This window comes from Hyperolius riggenbachi, chromosome 3, assembly GCF_040937935.1.
Source record: "Hyperolius riggenbachi isolate aHypRig1 chromosome 3, aHypRig1.pri, whole genome shotgun sequence".
Taxonomy (NCBI): Eukaryota; Metazoa; Chordata; class Amphibia; order Anura; family Hyperoliidae; genus Hyperolius; species Hyperolius riggenbachi.
Window position 1 is genome coordinate 221,530,412 of NC_090648.1, and position 21,880 is coordinate 221,552,291.

Genomic DNA, 21,880 nt, shown 5'->3' on the forward strand with positions numbered 1-21,880 from the left:
CCATCCACAGGAGGCTGCAATAGCAGCATAGGGGGCGATATTGTGGCTGGGTACGTGAAGAATCACTCGCGTTCCCATGCCTGTCGGGTCCTGATGGCGAAACCGGAAGTGGTCGGCGGGGACGGGAGGATCAGAGAGACACAGCGAGGGCACCGATCAGCTGCAGGGGGCTGAGGGAAGCCCCAGGTGAGTAAAACTCATTTTTTTTGTATGACTGAAGGTCCACTTTAAGCCTTATTTCTAGTAACCTCTTGTCCAAGACACCACAGTAGGCAACAGAATGTCACCTTGAATACTGGAGGGGAGGACTACATAGCAGAGTTAATATTTGGCCAAAAGTACAGTGAACAAAAATGAGAGAAGATTGCATGCAGAGGCTGAACAGCTCAAAACACATTGGAAAGTACAGTCAACTGCATTCCAGTGAAAACATTTAGATTAGTTTGATGTAAACAGCTGCCAAGTCCACTTTAATACTATTCAGAGATAAATATGTAAAAAACATTTAAAATAACTTGTCACAGTAAACTGTGAAAATTATGTCAAGATACTGTATAATTTCCATCACAAACATCCCTTCCTTAAACAATTCCTAGTGGGAGACATGGGTCAAGAGAGGCATAGAAAACATACCTTGCAGTTTAACAAATTAAACGTGGCCATTACAGGCGTCACGAAAAGTCATGCACAGGAATACATGGGGAAAACATCCATGCATGGGAGGATATAGATTATAGAGAGATTAAGGGGTGTACTTGACTGGCTGATTATAGTGTGTCCTCAAGTGAATGCAAATCTGTTCCATAAACCCCTTGTGCATTTTATTATGCTGCACCTCTGCACAACAACCTACCCTACTGTATATGACATGCCCTAATAGAAACGGGGCAGCATACAAAAGTATATGCATTTACAGCTATTTTGCCTCACCTCTTTTCCTGTGAGATGCAAGGTCTGAGTCCGTGTTCTGTCTGCCACTCTAAAAGAAACACAACAAGGATTAAATGGTACACTGTAATAAAAGTGTAAGTTATTCTGGTAATAAGAGAGATAAGGTAACACTCTGTATAAGGAAATATTTGTGAGAATAAATATACCATATCTTGCTGTTATTGAAGGAGTGCAAAACAACAATTAAAAGGCACATGGTGAATCTATACGTAATTTTGGAAAGAAACAGTGAAAATTAATGAGGAGGTGACCTACTTTCTACATTCCAGGTCTGCATGCTTTCACATCACAATGTAAATGAATCATATTGTTTTGCCATAAAATAGCATGCTTCATAAATAATAAGCTTCTCAGGAGCCCTTCCATCTATGAACTCTGAGGCTCGGTTCCCATTTGCACGTATCATGTGCGGCCAGCGGGAGTGAACAGTGTAGTGTCTGCTCCAATGGTTCACTGTGGTCTGGCTGGAGCCTGGGGCAGATGAGTTACCCCTATAGGCTATATGGGGGAATGCATCCCATTGCCCAGGATTATTGCACAGAAGTGTGTCCTGCTTTCTGCAAAGGATCTCACAAATGTGTGAATGGCTCCTATATATAAAATTGGAGCCGTTCACGGTCAGTTTTGCGATGAATGGAGAATGGACAAAAAAATGTCCTTACCAAACTCAAGTGGTAACACAGCCTAATGCTACGTACACACATGCGACAACGATCGTTCGTTGAGAACGACGAACGAACTTTTAATTGATGAAAGAACGACCTAAGTAAAGATAGTTTTAAAAGGTGTGTAACGATCTGATCGTTAGAACGAACGTTACATCACGTAAAGCAACTATTGCGCCTGCGCATAAAAATGAGAAGTTTCACAGAGAAATAGTGAAATGCGCATGTCAAGCCTAGTACGAACGACCGTTTCCAACGATGTACTACTTTTGCAAACGATCGTCGTTGGTTAAAATCCGCCGAGACAGAACTTTCTTTTGTAGCGATTTGGCTCGTTCGTCGTTTGCCTTAATAGTCGGGAGTTCGTTTTTTGTAACGATCGTCGTTGGTAAAGATCGGGGAACGATCGTTACAAACGACTATAGTCGCATGTGTGTACGCACCTTTAGGCTTGGTTCACACATAAAAAGTCCTGATTTTGACAGATGGCATCAGTTTTGTATGTGTTTCTATGGTTGTGTTCACACATAAAAGGTGTTTATTTCTGGTCCTGTCAGTTTTGTATCAGTTTTCTATGGGTGTGTTCACACATAAAAAGTGTACAGCTCCAATGCAGTTAAGTAACACCTATAGAAAAATGATGCAAAACTGACAGGACGGTACCGGAAAAGTGCAGATTTATGTGTGAGCCAAGCCTCACCAAGATAAATATTTCATCCAGGGAAAAAAAAAACCCTAAGCAGCCCTGAAAGAGACAAAAAAGTCTTGGAGCTAGTTTAGTTGGTGCCTAATTTTAAATATTTCAAATATGACTGCTATATACCCATTTTCTGTGTACCAAAAAAAAACCTAGGAGTAATGCATGCACTCACCAAGGCATATCCCTCCTCATCAGATTCAGGCTGAGACAGATCAGATTCACTCCTTGATTTAATAAGTCTGTAGTTTGGGTGTGAATGGACTGACCTCCTTTCTGCTGTCAGGCTTTCACTTCTGTATTAGTCCACAAAGAAAACAAACAACATAAGTGAGGGCTAGTGCTGAACTAGGTCATAAAAGTAATATTTACCATTCCCCCTGCCAGTCCTTTCACAAGAGTGGTGGTCCCTCTACTTGTCACACTTCCAGCCACTGGTGGTGACATGAACACTAATCTGCTGAGTACTCAACAAAATAGCACCCCCCCCCCCCCCCCCGCAAAAAAATAAAATAAAAATAAAAAAAAAGCTGGTTTCACTGCCACCAATGACATCCCAAACAGCAGAAAATATAGCAGACCATCCTTCTCTCATCCATGTCACTAAATTTTTTTTTTTTTTTTTTAAATCCACAATGCATATAAGATGCAAGACCAATCAATATTTAGACACATCTTATTTAAAAAAATAAAATTCATGATTATTTTACTTGTCGTTTACGATTGGTCAGCAGAAGAGTTGACTTCTAATTCATGTACAATACTAGTTCAGTTTGATTAGAAGTGACTATTGGGTGGGACTTAGTTTGCCACGGTTTGCTCAATCACACATGACTCATTCTTAGTGAATACCTTGTCATTACTGCAGTCGTTTCATGAGATTCTGCTGATGAAACCTGCTGCTGAAGGTCCTCTGCTGGGGTTTCCATATCATCAATTACAGGGCTCACCCCAAGAAGGAGAAGGGCACAGCGGTGGATGACAGAATTACAAGCAGCTGTGTATAGGTCTTGTCCTTCTGCAAGGTGTGCACTATCCCTCCTTCCTTCCACCAGTTGTGGGGAATGCTCTTCTGCTCTTGCACCAGCGTTTGTGTTGCCACCTGAGCCCAGGCTCATTCGGTCACGTTCCCCTCTGCGCGCCACTTCACGGGCTGATAGGAAACATTGAAATATTTCTGTAAGGTGCAACACAAAAGAGACAGGAGGGGAGCTTAGGACAGGAGAGCAGTAACATCAGTAACTTCAGTGACCTGGAGACATTTTCATCAACACCTCACGCACCTGGACATGAATGGAATGATTGTATTGAAATATTCATACAATCTAATTGGGATAGTTAATGTAGCTCCTGTCAAAATGTAGCTCCCATAGTACATAAAATATGCAGAACAATTACAAAATTAACATTATACATTAGTACAGAAACAAATACAAGTTTAATGGACAACTACAGTATATCTGGAGATAATGAAATGCTGAAACATAAGAAACCCTAGCCCATATGCAATTACATTTTTCTCCTGACTTTTCTCCTAGGAGATACTTTTTCATCTTTTCTTCAAAATAACTTTTCAGCACTTTGAAATTAAAAAAGCATCAAAAAATATCTGAAAATGTACTCTCAAAATTATTTTTAGTATTTTCTTGCTTGCTGTTGTTATAAAAGGCATTTTATTGACAAACTGTCAAAATAACACCGAGGAAGAAACTCAGGTGAAAAAGTGAATTGCATATTGCACCCTGAATCTTCTACTGAACATCATACATCTTTCACTTGTGCATGCAGTGCTGATCTGTTCTGTTGCTTTTACTTTTTTACCAGGTCCTTCCACCAAACACCCTTGGAGTTTCAAGTAGGGATGGGGTCAGTGAGATGCAAATAATTCTGAGTCGATGCTGGATTATGTAAATATATATAATGCTGCATCAACTTGGAATTAATTTGCATTTGAATCTCATTAACCATCCCAAGGCCACATACACACATCAGACTATAGTCTTTGGAAAATTAAAGATCACAGACCAATTTTACCCCCTTCCATGTAGTATGAGAGACACACCTTCACAGTCTTTTCTATGGAGCTGAACTCCCCATCAGACAGAAATCTTTGCAAGATGCTGCACAGACACAAAAGATCAGTATCTGCAAAAGATCTGTTCCTGCCAAAGATCCGTCCCTGCAAATTGCATTCATAGTCTATGAGATCTGCAGATCATCATACACACCTTGTTTAACTGACATTCATCTGCAGATCAGACAATTATCTGCAGATCTGAAAATCCATCCTGGTGGATCTGATCTGCAGATGAATCTCTGTTAAACAAGGTGTGTATGAGGATCTGCAGATCTCAGACTATGAATGCATTTTGCAGGAACAGATCTTTTGCAGATACTGATCTGTTGTATGTGTCCAGCATCTTTGTGTGCAGCATCTTGCACAGATTTCTATCTGATGGGGAGTTCAGCTCAATAGAATAGACTGTGTAGGTATGGCTCGCATACTACATGGAAGGGGGTAACATTGGTCTGTGATCTTGCCTTTTCCAAAGACTATGGTCTGATGTGTGTATGCACCCTTACATATTCAGTGGAAATTTGTCTACAAACCAATTTAGCTAAAAAGGTACCCAATACACTATACATATAGCAGCATGAATATTTTTAACAGCAAGATATCTATTTAGGGTGAACTTACTGTACCATTATTATTTGTTTTTACAATGAGCTGGTAAGTTTAAATACTAAAAAGCAAAATGTACTGCAGTACATGGTCTCTAAGGGGAAGGAGGACAAATCGACTGTTCTAGCAGAGGTCTTTCTGAGGAAGCAGATATTGGCCCAGCTTTCTGTACTCTTCCCCAACTACAGCAGTTGTAACTATCTCAAGTGTTTTTTTAGAATGCTTCACAAGCTCATCCAACAAAAACTGATCATGTAAATCTAAGCATCACTTAAGACTTTCCAAATCATAAGTGACAGAAAAGAACATCAATATTAAAATAACATACATATTAAAACTAGCAATATTCTCACCATTCACCATGCTTTTCCCTAGTGTAGTGGCATGTGTGACCCATTTTCTAAGGTACAAGATACGTACTGAGAATCGCACACCATGCAGGTTGTTGGGGTGCTGGACCAGTGTAACAGTTCAATCTAAACTATGTGCAGACCTTTTGGATTACCATTTTCTAAGGTGGTGCTAATTTCCTAGGAAAATGGGCTGCGGCATTGCTGCCTAGTTGCGGCTGTCATAGCTCCCAGTTTAAAGTAAACCCAGGCCAAAAATCAGATCAATGAGATTCAAATATTTCCAAGTTCATGCAGCATTATGTTTTTTTTTTAAGCAAATATATGCGGCTTAAAATAGGACCAATCAATTTAAACCTGGGTGGCACCTGATTGGTCCATTTGTTTATCTATGTGAGGTAGAACTACGAGGCAACAGCGACCCAGGCCTAGTTCCTAGCTAACTAAAAGTTGCCTGGGAGGGAGTCTGTACATCCCACTATACAAGGTAAAAGGCAGCAGGGAGCAATGCAGCACAAGTCAGAGCTAGCTTTGCCGTGTTTTGTTTTAAGTTTAGACTTTAATAGATTTAATTACTGTCATGCTACTTTCTATGAAGCTCAAAACCTCAGTATTCACAAGGTTGGTCCTGTAATGTGATCTGAACTGATCCCATGCAAAGAAGGATCACAAAATAAGGATACAAAGGCTACCCTTCTGTACTGGCAGCTTGTTAAAATAATATCTCTGAACTCTGATGGGTCGCTACAGCAAAAGGAAGTGAAGGGTTTTGACAATCCTGGTCTCATCCACTCCTAATTTGACTGCACATTAACTTCTACATTAGTGTGGATGTCATTGGACGACATTAGAAAGCAGCACTTTTATTACCTGGACATGCAGGAAGTAACAGCGGCCTACAGATACCATTTCAAGAAACAGTTCTAGGCAAGACTGAAGCAAATGCAGTTGGAAATGTGTTTCAAGCATAAATTAGACATAGTCCACCTGAATACTCACTGCCAGCAGTAAGTATCTCGTGCTCACGGTCTTCCTCCTCTTCCTGCTCAGGATGACCCTCCTCTCTTTCCCGCTCTGCTTGTTCTTCCATTTCAGCCTCCTCATCTATGGTTCTGGTAAAGGAGTTCTCCTGGGAACCCAAATCTGCAGATTCCTGGTTCTCAGAGACCTGTCCATACAAACAAATCACAGTGTTCCAAGCATGAGATGATGCAGATAAACGGGTCTGACAGCAGTAGCACTCCAGCTATAGTGAATAGCTGCTGGAAAGAAACACTCCACAAGCCCCCCTTTACCTCCAAAAAAATGAAACTGGAATACAAGTTAGTGCTGTACTTGTTATTTTTATTTCCTCTTCTGAGATGACTACTTCTATACTTTCAAATAAAACAACTTCAGTTCATTTCCAACTGTAACAACAAAATGATCAACAGCAGTGGGGTACGGTCATTAGCTTACCCATCTGTCTCTGGAGGAGGAGCGAGTTTGAGTGAGTTCCATGTTCTTGCAGGCAAGCAGTCGGCTCCTGACCTTATACACTGAGCGAAACACCTCAGCTAGAGATTTCCCTGGCTGGTATCTACACAAAACAGTATCATGGCACTGGTATAATAAGACATCAAATAAATGACTAAAACATACTATATTGTTATTTGTACGAGTATGTAGTCGTCACTTAACTGTCCCTAAAGGGGCCCATACACTTACATGATTTCCCGCCGATATACAGCAGATTCGATCACTGTGATCGAATATGCTGTGAAATAGTTACGCAAACTCTGACCGAACGATCGATTTTAGTCCGAAATCGATCGTTCCCGTCGATCTGTTAGCTTGATTACCGGCGGGTCGGGAGTGCGTCGATGGCGGCGTTCTAATGTCCAACGACCGACGCTAGCAGCAATACATTACCTGTTCCGCCGGCGCGTGTCCCCGCTTGTCCCTTCTCCGTGCTGGGCTCCGGCTGGCTTCACTTACTTCCTGTCCCAACAGGAAGTTTAAAAAGTAGAGCGCCTCCTATTGTTTAAACTTCCCCCAACAGGAAGTAAAGTGAAGTTGGAGCCCTGGAGTCCAGAGCGGAAAAGGGACAGCGGAGACCGGGGGACTCGCGCCGGATCAGGTAATGTATGCAGGGGGGGTTCATAGTGAAATCGATTCAAAATCTGTTTGCAGTGTAGGCAGCTAATAGATCCCTCTTTGATCAAATTCGATCACAGAGGGATCTTTCTGCTGGTCGATCTGGTGGCAATTGACCAGTGTATGGCAGCCTTAAGAGGAGCTCACAATCTAATCCCTACCATAGTCATATATCCATTGTAGTCTAGGGCCAATTTAGTGGGAAGCCAAATAACTTCTCTGTATTTGTTTAGGATGTGGGGGAAAATTGGAGTATGCCGCACAGATAGTGCTCTGGCTGAGATTCAATCCAGGGACTCAGCACTGCAAGGCAAGAGTGCTATCCACTATGCCCTAGCATACTAATTATGAGTTACTAAGCCTCAGTACCGCAAACTACAATCCTACACTTTGGCTAGTCTGGAAATTGCACTCGTGTAAAACTGCAACTGCACACAGCACTTGGATCTGCAACAACATGCAAGAAACTGAAGCTTTCCATTGAGAAGTAAGCAGTGCAGATGCCTTTTATAACCTTTATTTTTTCATTTGTATTTGTTGTCTCTTGATGTGAAAAATAAAGTTTGGTCGCATGGCTATGTTATATGATGCACAGTGGGTGTGCTGCAATGCCAGAATGGTAAAGAAATTCCTGAGATGGTGCAAACAGTGTTGTGAGAGCAGGCACAGGAGAGACAGCATAATACTGCATATGGTTATAAAGCAGCATCGCTTGCTGTTCAGTGGCAATCACTGTAGACACTGCCTTGATCACATTGGGACATGGTGTTCACAATGCCGTATTGCACATTTACTGTTTCCTAGTCACCTCTAACAGGCACTTTTTTGTAAATATTGCAAATCAGTTTTCTATAAAATCACAGCTTTTGAAAATTTGGTCCACTAACTTACCTTCACTGCAGCAGACGCCATGATAAATCAAAATACACCAAAAGCTCTGCTGTGTTGTTTCTGTGTCAGTGTATTTTTAATGAAGTAACATTAGAATAACTTGTGTATTTATGTAAATGCTTACCTGCTCTCGCCAGAAGCTTGGGGCAGCAAGGCCGTATGCTTCAGCAGAGCTGCCAGAACGAATCGCGATACTGTATCCAGCAGTGATTCATTACTAACCAAGGCGGTGTCCCAGTCTGGTAATGGAAATAAAGGATTATAACCTGCAATCTACTCATGCACACACGCAACTGATACTCAACTGATACGCCCCCCTAAACACTTACCTTTGCTAAGAGCATAATCCTGCATACTGATCCACAAGCTACGTGCTGGCTCCTTGGTAGAACCCACAGCCAAATCCACCAAAATGGATACATCCGGCCTCAGCTTGTAATCAAAGGTCTTCTGTTCCTCATTTGCAGAGAGAGCCACCTCCAGAAGACCACTCATGCACTTATCTGAAACAAAAATGGATTTGCTTACTCATATCAAATAACGAAATATACATTAAAGAGAACGGAGCACCAATTATTTTTCATTTACCTCCCCATAAGGGAGGTTCTGAACTAACACTGCCGTTGAGGGTGCACTATTACTTTCCTACAGGGTGCTACTCCTCTGGTCCCCAATCGCCATCTTCGCTTCACACTGGCCACAGTTTGAATCCCTCAGCAGCGTTGTAAGCATGCTTTTGCATGCTGGTAGATGTGGTCCAGGAGATGGAAGTATAGAGAATGTACTTGCTTCCACGGACTACATCTCTCAGCATGCGTTGTCGGCGTGTGTGCGTTGGAGATACAGGGTACTGGAGGGTGCTGCCACCAACCCCCGCCCAACGGAAGTGTCAGTTTAGAACATCCCTTATGGATTTGTTAACATTTCCCATTAACAAAATTCATACACATAGTATCTAACTGCTTTTAGGTCCCTACATTTACTGCATACGACTAATTTACATCCAAGCATGTAATATTGTTGCCATTTACTATAACTTAGCTGTGCAGTTCCTTGAACAAATAACTCACCCAGCTGAGGAACATCCATCTCAATGCCATTCCCAAACAAAGGTGTCTTTAACCAATAAGCAGTGTCTTGTTCTTCTGGAGATGTGGGGGATCCTTGTAACATTCCCCCCAAACAGCAACCAATCAGTAGGGTTACGGTTCGCTCCAAATCTACCAGCCAGACCCAAGACTGAGCAGGTGCAGGCAATACCACCCCTGCAGGATCGACCTGTTCTGGTCCTCCTGTACAGGAAGAGAAATGAAGACAATGTTGCAGTATAACAGCATTACAAATAGACTGGCAACTCTGAAGGTTTGTTAAATAGGGTGTTGCATTTTTTTTTAATATTACATAGTAAAACACATAAAACTGCTCAGAATACACACAAAGAGGTTCCAGTCTATCAAAATTAACATATAAGAAGCAGTAGTGTTGTACCGTGTTAGCCATCAGTAAAAGCAACACATTTTGAATCAGGATGATACCATTTATTGGCTAACTTAGAGGAAAAGCAGCAACAAAAGCAGTCATTGGATGCCTAGCATATTAGTTTTGTTTTCCTGTTAATGGTGAACTTGTGATGGTTCATACGCTCACATAGGGTTCGTCTTGTTTCTCCCACAAATACTTTTGTGGCATTTATCTCCTTTTCAATGCCCGATGTATATAAACTATGTTCTATAGTTTGTCAGTATTTAGGAATCAGTCTGACGAAGGCTTCATTGCCAAAAGCTTGCCGCTTTCCTTCTAAAGCTGGTCACTAACGGTCCAATTTCTAGCGAAAAATCGTTAGAGCGATAAGAATTTCTGATCGGATTGGTTGTAAATAATCTCCATTGGTGGACACAATCGATTTTGAACGAGTGAAAAAAAAATGTCGCCCGAATGAATTTTCGTCGAACGAAAATTTGGATTTTCTTGGTGGTCATGATAGATAGGAAGCAAAGATTGGTTAGTTGATGGTGTAGTGAACGATTTTTCGTCCGATCAGAATTTCTGATCGCTCTAACGATTTTTCGCTAGAAATTGGATAGTTAGTGGCCACCTTAAGTTAGCCAAAAAATGGTATCATCCAGATTCAAAACTTCTTGCTTAAAATGAACATATAAATGAGATCATCACTTACCATGCAGAGGCCATTGTAATTCCTGGTCTTCCAAAAGTGCAGCTGCAGGCAATAGTCTATTAAGACGATCAAGAGGAGGAAGCAGGTCCAGTAGGTAGCTCAGTAGAGGTCTGGCCACTGACACTGGCAGTAATAGCAAGGAATTTATAAGCTGACACAACATACTGCCTGCTGCTGATACATAGATCACATCTACAAGGAGAAAAAAAATGAGAACACTTAAAGAGGAACTCCAGTGAAAAGAATGTAATAAAAAAAAGTGCTTCATTTTTACATTCGGTATAAATGATTTAGTCAGTGTTTGCCCATTGTAAAATCTTTAAATCCCTGATTTACATTCTGACATTTATTACATGGTGACATTTTTACTGTTGGCAGATGATGTAGCTGCTGCATGTTTTTTTGGCAGTTGGAAACAGCTGTAAACAGCCATTTCCCACAATGCAGCAAGGTTCACAGACAAGAAAATTGCCAAGAGTACGTACTCAGAATTTCTTTGTGGGAGGGGTTTCATCACAATATCAGCCATACAGCGCCCCCCGATGGTCTGTTTGTGAAAAGGAATAGATTTCTCATGCAAAAGGGGGTATCAGCTACTGATTGGGATAAAGTTCAATTCTTGGTCGGAGTTTCTCTTTAAGGATAAATAGAGATCTAAAAATAATATCCGTGTATCATAATACAGTAAAAAATAATGAGAAACAACTTTACTGTGGCTTTCCAGGATTATCCAAGACTAGAGAATATGGGAAAAGCGGTTCTTTAGTACTTGTTCACATTGTGTACAGTAGGCGAGAACATCAGTGCCCGCATTGAAAGCAATGTCTGATATTCCTGTTAATGCGTGACAGAAATGCACTGCTGCATGCAATGTAATCAATGGGGTCAGGGTCACAAAGAAAAGCCAAACATTGCGGTGCACTGCTGCCCAATGCAGGGACACCATTCCTGGAAACCAGTAGTAAATCAGGCCCTCTATGTCCCCACTATCTAAATGTCAAGTAAGAGCTGTCCACGGTGGGCTTCATGCAAAGTAACACATACCTCGAAGCTTTTCTCCCACACTCCCATTGCAAGGACTTTCCCTTAGTAGATTGGCAGAGCGGGAGTAGATGTCTGTGGCATGAGGAAGGAGGAGCTGGAGGTGTTTATGAAGCAATGCCACACTGCTGGAGTTCTGCAAACAGAAGAAAGCATTTCTCAAGATAAGCACTAGACATATCTGCACATTTTAGATTAGAAAATGGACATACTGTATAAATAACTCTACAGACCGGTAAAGGTTCCATGTTCCATAGACAGAACATTAGCACATTTGAAAACATACTTGTATAACTGGTATGAATCTGCATTCCTCAGCTATTAAATAGCTTGAAGTAAGATTTATGTGCATTACCATATATTATAACTACTGTACTGTATCTACTGTACTGTATCTTGTTTAGTGGCCATGTTTTTTAATAGATCTTCATCCTTTCCCATCTGCAAGCTTACGCTGCGATCCTTCGTATGCTATTGCTGCCTCTGATTTGCAGAAACACCCTCATCCTACCTAATAAAAGGCAAGTGTCGCTGCGTCCCATGTCCGTCCGTCAGTCAGTGCTTTTTGTGCACTGCGCATGTGCAGGGACGCAGAGATACTGCCGAGAGACGGAGGAAGACGGGGCCAGAAGGGGCGGGCGTGCGCGCGACGGGTGGACGCGCGCATCCGCTCGCCGCATTAGGGACAGACCTAGCCTGTTTTTAAACGGGCTTAGGTCCACTTGTATTGTAATAAATATCTTCCTAGAATTATGACTGAACCACATGCAAATCAAATGCAAAGTACTACAGCATGGACCCATCATTCATCCTTCAACCACTATCTGGTGGAGTTTATTTATATAACATCTTCATTTGCTGCGTTTTTGTTTTAAGATTACATCTTTATGCATGCTTATATTGTATAAAGGAGGGCTTACAATCCTCTACATTTCCACTATGTTCATAAAATGATTTACATTAGTAGAGCTAACGCTCAAGGTACAATGCATGCATACAACTTAATTTGTAATATGGACACACGATTTGAGAGTTTAAATAATTACAAAGCTGTGAATTACTCCCAAATAAGTTACTTAAAATTTTTATACGGAGTGTGACCACCCATCTACCTCAGACTAGAAGGGGTGACATTGCTGAAGCATTCTCCATGCTTACAGGGTGTATGCCCAGTCATTTGGTAACCAGGAACAGGTGTACCACGACGAACCTAAATCATCATCTCAACCATCCTGGGATAATACACCAGGTGGGACTTATCTCAAGTTTTTCTTTCTTCTTCCTCCAGAACTATCACCAGGAAAGCACAATTCAAGATGAATCCAAAGAAACCCCTCCTAACCAGTCTGCACACCATAATGAAATGAAAAAACAAAAACAAAACAAAAAAAACACTTGGCCATCAGAATAAAAATAAATCAATTAATTTATTCAAAAAAGGCATTCTCACTGATTGGATACTTGAACAGAAGACAGGCAAAATGAAAATTTCTGTTGACAGCTGCAGGCCCATGGTTGGCCCACTGTTAGGTCTGTAGGCCTTTTCCACTGATTACTAGTTGTGGGGACCTGAGACCAGAGAAATCTCTAGTCCACTTGAACCAATATTAGGGGGGGGGGGGGGGGGGGGGAGTTTCTTCCTAGCCATCTTCACTGTGTTTTTGTCTTACAATTGTTGCCAGCAGCATGGCAAGTGGCTGCTTTTAAATATTCAGCAATTTACTGTTCTTATCCTTTTAAGTACAATTTTATGCATATGTTTTGTTTAAGACCCTGTAGCCTAAGCTAAAACAAACCAACTGCTGCTTCACCTTAACAGCAGTTGGTTGTTTTTGCCTAGGAGCGCCCTGAAGAAAGTTACAAGAAACTAAGGGTGCCCTGAAGTGAAAGTTTGAAAACCATAGAAAAAGTACCACCAACTTCAATAAGGCTGTACCCTTAGGGTAGGAACACACTAGGCAGTATCACATGTGTTTTCCATAGCACATAGTGGAAACTGCATATGTGAGTCTGCCTAGTGTATTCCTACCTTTACCTTTTGAGACAGAAACCATTTGATTGGCCCCTTTTCCATCCACAAAAAATATATACCGTATATACTCGCAAGCAAGCCGAATTTTTGACCCCTCAAAAGTGGGCCAAAAGTTGGGGGGTCGGCTTGCTTGCGAGTCATGGGTGGGTGGATAGGTGCTGTCCCTCCCCGCTCCCCCCGCTGCTATTACCTTAGGCGGCGCCGCTGCCTCTATCCCCGTCCTCCTCCGGTAACTCATTCACAGCAGCGCGCCCCCCGCTAGAGACATAGTAACGGCATCGCGCTACAGGAAGCCGCTCTCTATGGTTTCCTCATCATCACAGCAGCGAGAGGCGCGCTGCTGTGAATGAGTTACCGAACTTACCGGAGGAGGACGGGGATAGAGGAAGCGGCGCCGCCTAAGGTAATAGCAGCGGCGGCCGCGGGGGGAGCGGGGAGGGACAGCACCTACCCACCCACACTGGGGCACTATGCTAGCTATAATGGGGCACTATACTAGCTATACTGGGGGCACTATACTAGCTATACTGGGGGCACTATACTAGCTATAATGGGGCACTATACTGAGCACTATACTAGCTATACTGGGGGCACTATACTAGCTATACTGGGGGCACTATACTAGCTATAATGGGGCACTATACTGAGCACTATACTAGCTATACTGGGGGCACTATACTAGCTATACTGGGGACACTATACTAGCTATACTGGGGGCACTATACTAGCTATACTGGGGCACTATACTGAGCACTATACTAGCTAAACTGGGGCACTTCACTAGCTATACTGAGCACTATACTAGCTATACTGAGCACTATACTAGCTATACTGAGCACTATACTAGCTATACTGGGGCATTTTACTAGCTATACTGAGCACTACCTACCTATACTGAGCACTATACTAGCTAAACTGGGGCACTTCACTAGCTATAATGAGCACTATACTAGCTATACTGAGCACTATACTAGCTATACTGAGCACTATACTAGCTATACTGAGCACTATACTAGCTATACTGGGGCATTTTACTTGCTATACTGAGCACTACCTACCTATACTGGGCACTATACTAGCTATACTGGGACATACTGGGGGGATCACGCGGCCAGCGTTTCCTACCCCCGGCTTACATGAGGGTCAATCATTTTTTCCTGTTTTTTGGGGTAAAAGTGGGGGGGTCGGCTTACATGCGGGTCGGCTTGCTTGCGAGTATATACGGTAAGAGGGAACACCAGGCACAGTAAAAACAAACAAACCAAAAAAAAAACAAAACAGATTGTGTGCTGAACCACTATGATCTCATATGTATACCCAGCTTCAATAGTAAAAGCAACAAGGAATTATGCTATATTTGAACATCGTTTCAATAAACTATTGCTAATGCTATAGTAAAATAAAAATGTACTAATTCCTTAGGCATAAAAAAAAAAAAAAAAAAAAAAAAAAAAAGTGACATTGGGTCAGTTTTTTCCCTCTTGTTAGGAATGTCTCTAAATCACTCATTATGTACATCTCTCTGGTACCTCCTTCTTTAGGCCTGGAATCCACTAGAAAACGCAAAACGCTATCGCTAGGGATTTGTGTTAGCATTTTACAAGCGATTGAGGGAGTGTTTCCCTGCTCCTATACAATTCATTAGAATGGAAACGCTCTCAAAATGCTGCATGTCCTGCGATTGCGATTTCCTTAATCGCAATCGCTCTAGTGGAATTTGTCAAATCTTTTTTACATTGGCAGAGCCTTTAGGGAAAAAGCTAGCGATTGAAAGCGCTCCCTAAACACAAAAAAAGCTCTAGTGGGTTCCAGGCCTTATTCTCTTTTTCTCAACCCTTTTCTCTGTCTGTTCTACAATCTCTGTCATTTTTTTTGCACTCCCATTTGGATACTGCTTAGTGTTCTCCAACTTCTGCATAATACTCAAGGATTTGGGACTCAAGGTGACTGGACCCTTTAGGCCCTGGGGTTCCCTGGTTTTATTTTTGTTCACCTCTGTAGAGCTTCCATTTGAGGTTGTCTTGGACTCACATGGGGGCAGCCATGTGAAATGCTTGAACAAAGTGTTCTTCTGTAGTATATGCCATTTTAGTAGATTGTGTCAGGAGTTTCCTCTGCTGCAGCATTGGATCGCTGCATTTATGGTGACATTTTTTCTTGTACGTTTGACACAGTCTATCATTTACTGTTTTTTCAAAAATTCTCTTTAAATATCTAAAAAAATGTTTTTAAAAAAGATCAAATAAAAAATGCATTTCAACGAACAAAAGATAAGATAAGTAGTTTATTCGCCCAGTACGGCCGAGCCGTACCTGGAATTGCTTTTGGTACACATGGCTTAAGCCGACGTGACCACGGCTGCCCAGTGGGCGCCATCTTGGTACCAAAAAAAAAAAAAAATGCGTGTAAAACAAGACCACCAATTAATTCATACACTTTAACAAGGAATTGATCTCCAAAAATATTCCATACCTATTTCACTGGACAAATATTAACCAAGCAATGGCATTTTCATTCGTATAGCAATTTAGACATCAAGGGTGGATTTATTTTCGTAATACATCGAACGCTTTATTCACTATACAGAAATGTACATTACTAATTTGACAGGAGAGTTGCAAACGCTGAAAATTTCTCACAAAGCATCATTTGCTAGATAGACTTGTGCAGTTATACATCATTCACACTGCAGGTGATGTATGTCAAAGGACAACTCTAGTGAGAGGTATATGGAGGCTACCATATTGATTTCATTTTAAGAAATATCAGTTGCCTGGCTGTTCTGCTGATCATCTGCCTCTAATACTTTTATCCACAGACCCTGAACAAGAATGCAGAAGAAGAAGATTAACCACATGCTTGTTTCTGGTGTGTTTAAGACATTACTGAAGCCAAAAAGACCAGCGGGGCTGCCAGAAAACTGGTACTGCCTAGAAGGAAATAAATATGGCAGCATCCATATACCTTTCACTTCAGTTGTCTTTTAACTACCCAAATTAGTTCAATTTATTGTCACATACCTCACTTATACTGTTTGTATGGCAGTATGCCAGCAGCTGCTTCTGCAAGGAGCACAGAAGTTCATGAAGATGAGCAGGTTGGCTGTTCTCAGACGACGATGCTCCAACAATTGATTTATCACTGTTCTTCTCCAACTCACCAAAGGCTTGATCCTACAATACAAAAAATAAATAATCCTTTCACCCGCTAAAGCATAATAATCACTACCTTGTCCCATCTATACTCAAGCAGGAGCCAAGGCAGGCGACCAATATACCATTGCAGTTCTGCTAACTTTACCAATGAATCCCTTTCTACTGTATACTAATGATTAAAAGGTTTTCCCAAATAGCTCTCTACAGTATACTAACTATTAACAGTTTTTCCCAATACAACAGAAAGCTGCTTGAGTACTAGAGTCCCAGGTTCAAATCTCGACCAGGAAATTATCTACATAGATTTTGTATGTTCTTCCATCTGGCCCCCATCCTTCTCTTCCATATCTGTTGTCCCCTTCAGTGCCATTGTCCTGGTAGGTAAGTGTCCTGAGCTCCGAAATGTACACCTTCCAGGAAAGGGCAGCTGCCCAAGCAGTGTCTGAGACAAGCCGAGATAGATGGATCAGTCTAGATAGAACCACTGAGCAGACGTCACCACGTTGACAGGAAGCAACGAACCAGGACAAAATGAGGACCCAAGAGCAAGCCTTTATTGGACAGGACATCCTCAGCTCTTCCCCCATAGGTTAGAGAGATTGGTCATGTCACGGATTTGGGGCTCACCTCATACTTATGGACATGTGGAAGCAGCAATCTCTAATTTTTGGAGGTGCAATGCATATTCACTGCCTTCATGTGAATTGAGCAAGGATATTATTATTTATAGAGCGCCAACATATTCTGTAGCGCTGTACAACATGCAACAATGGGGAGCATAGATAAATGAGCAGTTCAACATACTGTACAATCAGGTCAACCAGTAACACAAGTGCTGATACATACAATTGATGTTTAGTTTGAATTAACATCACCAACACTGATAGATATATTTTTGACTTTATTTTTGGCGAGTATAAAATAGTGTACTGCCTAAACCAGGTGGACTTCTGATTTTCTGGAAATGAAATAGTAAAATTCCTGGTCCTTTTACATTTCTTCACTAACAGTAAATTATTACTATGACACTTTAGAGACTGCTAGCAGCATAAAGTCTACTGCAGAAACTGCAACTGTACCCAGCAGCAGATGAAAGATCAGTAATTACAACATCCATCTGTTCTCACCGTGTAGAAGCCCAGATTTCTCAGAAGTGTCTTCATCAGGATCTCGGCCAGGTGAGTGTCTGGATGGCTGCCCTGTGAGTTATAACTGGGGTCGGAGATAGAGCCATAGGAGAGAGGAAGGGAGGCACTGTCTGAGGAGTCGGAGGGAGAGCTGTATCCCAGTAGTGATGCCACATGTGTGTGATCCTGCAAGCTTGTCAGAATTATATCCAGCTGCATTCTCTGCAATAATACACAGATAACCAATATAAAATACAGTTTATCTCGTAAACCCGGAAAATATGATGCAACTGATAAAGCAGTATAGCTGAAGCAATAAGGGTGAAAAATTCTGACAGACACACCCATTAATCTTCACTGAATTACAGTACCTGCTTGTTGCTGTGGGATTTATTGGACCTTATACTTCAGTGTTTCCTATGGTTTCCTTAATAGCATTCTATTATTTACCACACATTATTTTCAGCATTTCAGAAATAAAAGTCAAGCTTACTCATCTAAATACCAATCACTCAATCAATATAATCAAATGACTTGGAGGGGCTGGTTCCAACATGACATGTTTGTCAAAGACAGTAAACCATTTCATTTGAATAAACTATTTAATTGGGCGTCAATGATTAAAAATACTTCAATTACAGAATAAATATCCTGAAATCATAATGGCATATACTACAAGCTAAAGTGGTAATTTTAAATGCTTGCTTTGGTCTGTCTATAACGTACTAAACTAAGGGACTGCATATTGCCATTGCTTAACTTAGCTCACACTTTTGAAACCTTGGCTGGAAGCTCCTGGAACCACACATATTGACCACTGAAATTAATAGTACAAGGGAGGACTGGCAAGAGCTTTGTAAGTAAGAGATAAAAGCTTGAACTGTATAAATCGCTTAAAGTGGACCTGAACTCTTGCACAGGACAGAAGGAAAACAGAGAAATGCACCCTATATGTTTCTAAAGCATTTTGCATGTGTAAATTACACCCCTGCATACATATATAGATTTTTGCCCAATGGTCTCAAATGATCGATTCATTTCAGAGAGGAATTGATGCTGTCCATGAACTGCAGAATAATTTTCAATACATTCCAGCAGGGAATCTACTGAAAAATATGGGCTACCCATCGACCGATGCTCCTGCCTCACTCCTGATCGACCAAAATCTTCCAGCAGGTCCCATCAATACTTCCGACTGATATTAGGCCAAAATCAATTAGGCTAGAAGGTGGAACAATTAGAATTCATTTTCTCCATATTGAGAGGTCCATAAGAATGAGTATAGTAGTGACATTTAGATTTAGCAATTATTAAGTCATTTGTTACTTTTGTAGAGCAGTTTCAGTAGAATTGTTAGGTTGGATCCACTAGGGGGTTAGCAGTGAAGTGGTAAAGCAGGTATGAGTAATTACATCTTTCAGGCAGTTTGAATGAAAAGGAAAGTACATAAGTAGGCCGGGAGCTCGAAATTGATGAAAGGCTGAGATATTTTTTCTTTTTTTTAAAGGAAACCTGTAGTGTAAGAAAAAAAAAAAAGAAAAAAAAAAAAAAGGAAGAAGGAGTTTAACGTACCTGGGGCTTCTTCCGGCACCCTGCAGATGTCCAGTGCCCGCGCTGGGGAAAAACGATCCTTTGGTTCCTTGCCGCCGCTCAGTTTCACTTTGTGAGCCAGAGGGCACTGCGCCTGCTTCCTCACTCCTGTCGCCAGGAGCACCCTGCACAGCTGCAGTATGAGGTTCTCATATTGCGTCTGCGCAGGACGCTCCCGGTGACGTGAGCGAGGATGTGCGCGGCCAGGGCCGCTCAGGTGGATTGGCTGTCGACTTGTAAGTTGGCGGCAAAGAAACAGAGCCACAGCGGGAACTGGAGGATCCTTTGGTAACATCGCGGGCACAGGGAGGCTGCAGGGGGCTGGCAGAAGCCCCACATAAGTGAAACTCTTTTTTCCAGAGTCTTCAGGTCCATTTAAGTGTTGAGGTTACAAAAGCATGTCTGAACAAAGATGTGAAAATGCAAGTGGAGAGAGATAGGTTGAAAAGGCATGAGAGAGATGTAGAAAATGATCCTAAATCTGCTCTCTTAACATCAGAGTAATGGTGGCCATACATGGTACAATAAAAATGTTTAAATTATCCCGTTTATTCAATCTAAATGATCGAATGAAAAGTAAAATTTCTTGATCGAAAAAAAAAAAATTCTAACGATTATCCCGTTTCGAGAAAAATCTGATCAGACATGCTGGAAAAATCTTTATATTCGATCGAACAGAATAATTGAACTAAATTATCTAATCGAAAAAAATGAAAAAATTGTACCATGTATGGGCACCTTAACGCTGAACTCCTGCAAAATACCTTTATATATTTGGAAATCATTGCTCAGTTTGCACTTTTGACAATGCCATTCATCAATAAGACTGGTGTTTTAACAATGTAGCCTCACTAAACCATGTAACCTCAGTAGTGGTGTCAGGAATGTCATTTGGCAAAGTGAGGCCAAGGGTTATAAAGGACGCAACCATATCAAGTGCAGCCGTAAAGCTAAACATACTTTATCCAACCACGAAGAGGCTTAGATCCAGAAGCCATGTCTTTAAAAGGATCATAAGGATACCATACATTCTATTGATTTACCAGTACATGAAAAACACTTGATCTTTACATCGATATATAGCTCATCTGCTTGAACGTCAACTAAAATAAACAAAAAATAACTAGTGTATAGCCACCTCAGTAGTGTTATGGTAATAAGCTGCAGCTAGTTTAGAGTTAGAGTTAAAGGAGAGCACAGTGAGTAAAGTATGTAGAGTGTTTGACATCAATTACAGGTCTAGATTTCAAAGGTTTTTTTGTTTAGGTTTTGACATTTGAGTGCAAGTAGAAAATGAGAGACCAAAGGAAGAAGTGGGAAAGAAAAGTTTGGTAGCATCAATGTCGTTAGGATTGATGTGAATATTACAGTTGCCAAATTGCATTGTGGGAATGTAAACAGACTGGAAATCGGGCTGTCAGGCAGAAGTGGTCAAAAGAAGAATGTAGCCCCGCCGGTGGGTTGATAAAAGACAGTACTTTGGAAGTGGATAGGGGAGGTATACAAACTGAATGAACCTCAAATGACGGAGGGCGTATCGTAGGCATAACTTGGCTAAAAGAACAGTGCTCAGAAAGGAGTATACTAACGCCACTTCCTTGTTTGTTAAATGGTCTAGGAGTATGACTGAACTAGAAGTCTTCATAAATTAGTGCAGCAAATGAGGAAGAGTAACCGCAACATATCCAACTCTCAATGAATCTTTGGAAGTGTATCGATCAAAATGTGATGCAATAGATTAGAAAATATGTGTGCAAGTAGGCGGGGATTGATAGCTGGATTGCATTGCACTGCATTAAGCAGTACAAAGCTTATCATTTGATCAGCTGGGAGATGTACTCACATCGAAGGTCTACATCCCAGCACGCATTGGAGCAGTCAAGGATGCACAACACTGCTACGGAAGCTTGAATCTATAGCATCTCCCGTATTGACAAGATGGGGAAGCACATACAGACAGGTAGCTAGGGAGCGGCCCAACGAAGATAAGTAATGCCTGCTACCAGGGATGCTCATCAGACGAAATCCGAATGAGTTTCATTCGGATTTCATCCAGGTAAATAAAGCACCTGAGCGGGTGTGCGAGAGGGGGTTAAACTTACCCAGCAGGCATTTTCTTTAACCCGTCCCACTGTGCGTTCCATTCTGCGTTCCAAGTCGCTGTTACATAATTACAAATACTTCCTGCTACCGAGTTGAAGGAGGAAGCGTAGTAGTCACATGACGCAGCTTGGAACACAGATTGGGACGCACAGTGGGACAGGTTAAAGAAGATGCCTGCTGGGTAAGTTTAACCCCCTCTCGCACACCCGCTCAGGTGCTTTAATTACCTGGATGAAATCCGAATCAAACTCATTCAGATATCATCCGGTGAGCACCCCTGCCT

General features: G+C 41.6%; 1 protein-coding gene across 8 annotated transcripts in view; it reads right to left on the reverse strand.

Moving 5' to 3' along the window:
* Positions 1-21,880, reverse strand: part of HERC1 (HECT and RLD domain containing E3 ubiquitin protein ligase family member 1) — a 193,207-nt gene that overhangs the window by 96,760 nt on the left and 74,567 nt on the right. For 6 of the 8 annotated variants that reach the window (XM_068275797.1, XM_068275795.1, XM_068275793.1 and 3 more), the window contains exons 15-26: positions 17,905-18,126; positions 16,643-16,795; positions 11,594-11,726; positions 10,550-10,741; positions 9,444-9,665; positions 8,703-8,876; positions 8,498-8,612; positions 6,805-6,925; positions 6,346-6,514; positions 3,166-3,490; positions 2,489-2,609; positions 931-979 (exon numbers count right to left, since the gene is read on the reverse strand). In XM_068275797.1, coding sequence (XP_068131898.1) covers positions 931-979; positions 2,489-2,609; positions 3,166-3,490; positions 6,346-6,514; positions 6,805-6,925; positions 8,498-8,612; positions 8,703-8,876; positions 9,444-9,665; positions 10,550-10,741; positions 11,594-11,726; positions 16,643-16,795; positions 17,905-18,126 — 1,996 coding nt within the window. Of the gene's footprint in view, positions 1-930; positions 980-2,488; positions 2,610-3,165; positions 3,491-6,333; positions 6,515-6,804; positions 6,926-8,497; positions 8,613-8,702; positions 8,877-9,443; positions 9,666-10,549; positions 10,742-11,593; positions 11,727-16,642; positions 16,796-17,904; positions 18,127-21,880 lie in introns of all 8 variants that reach the window. The other 2 variants (XM_068275796.1, XM_068275794.1) reach the window with 2 other exon arrangements.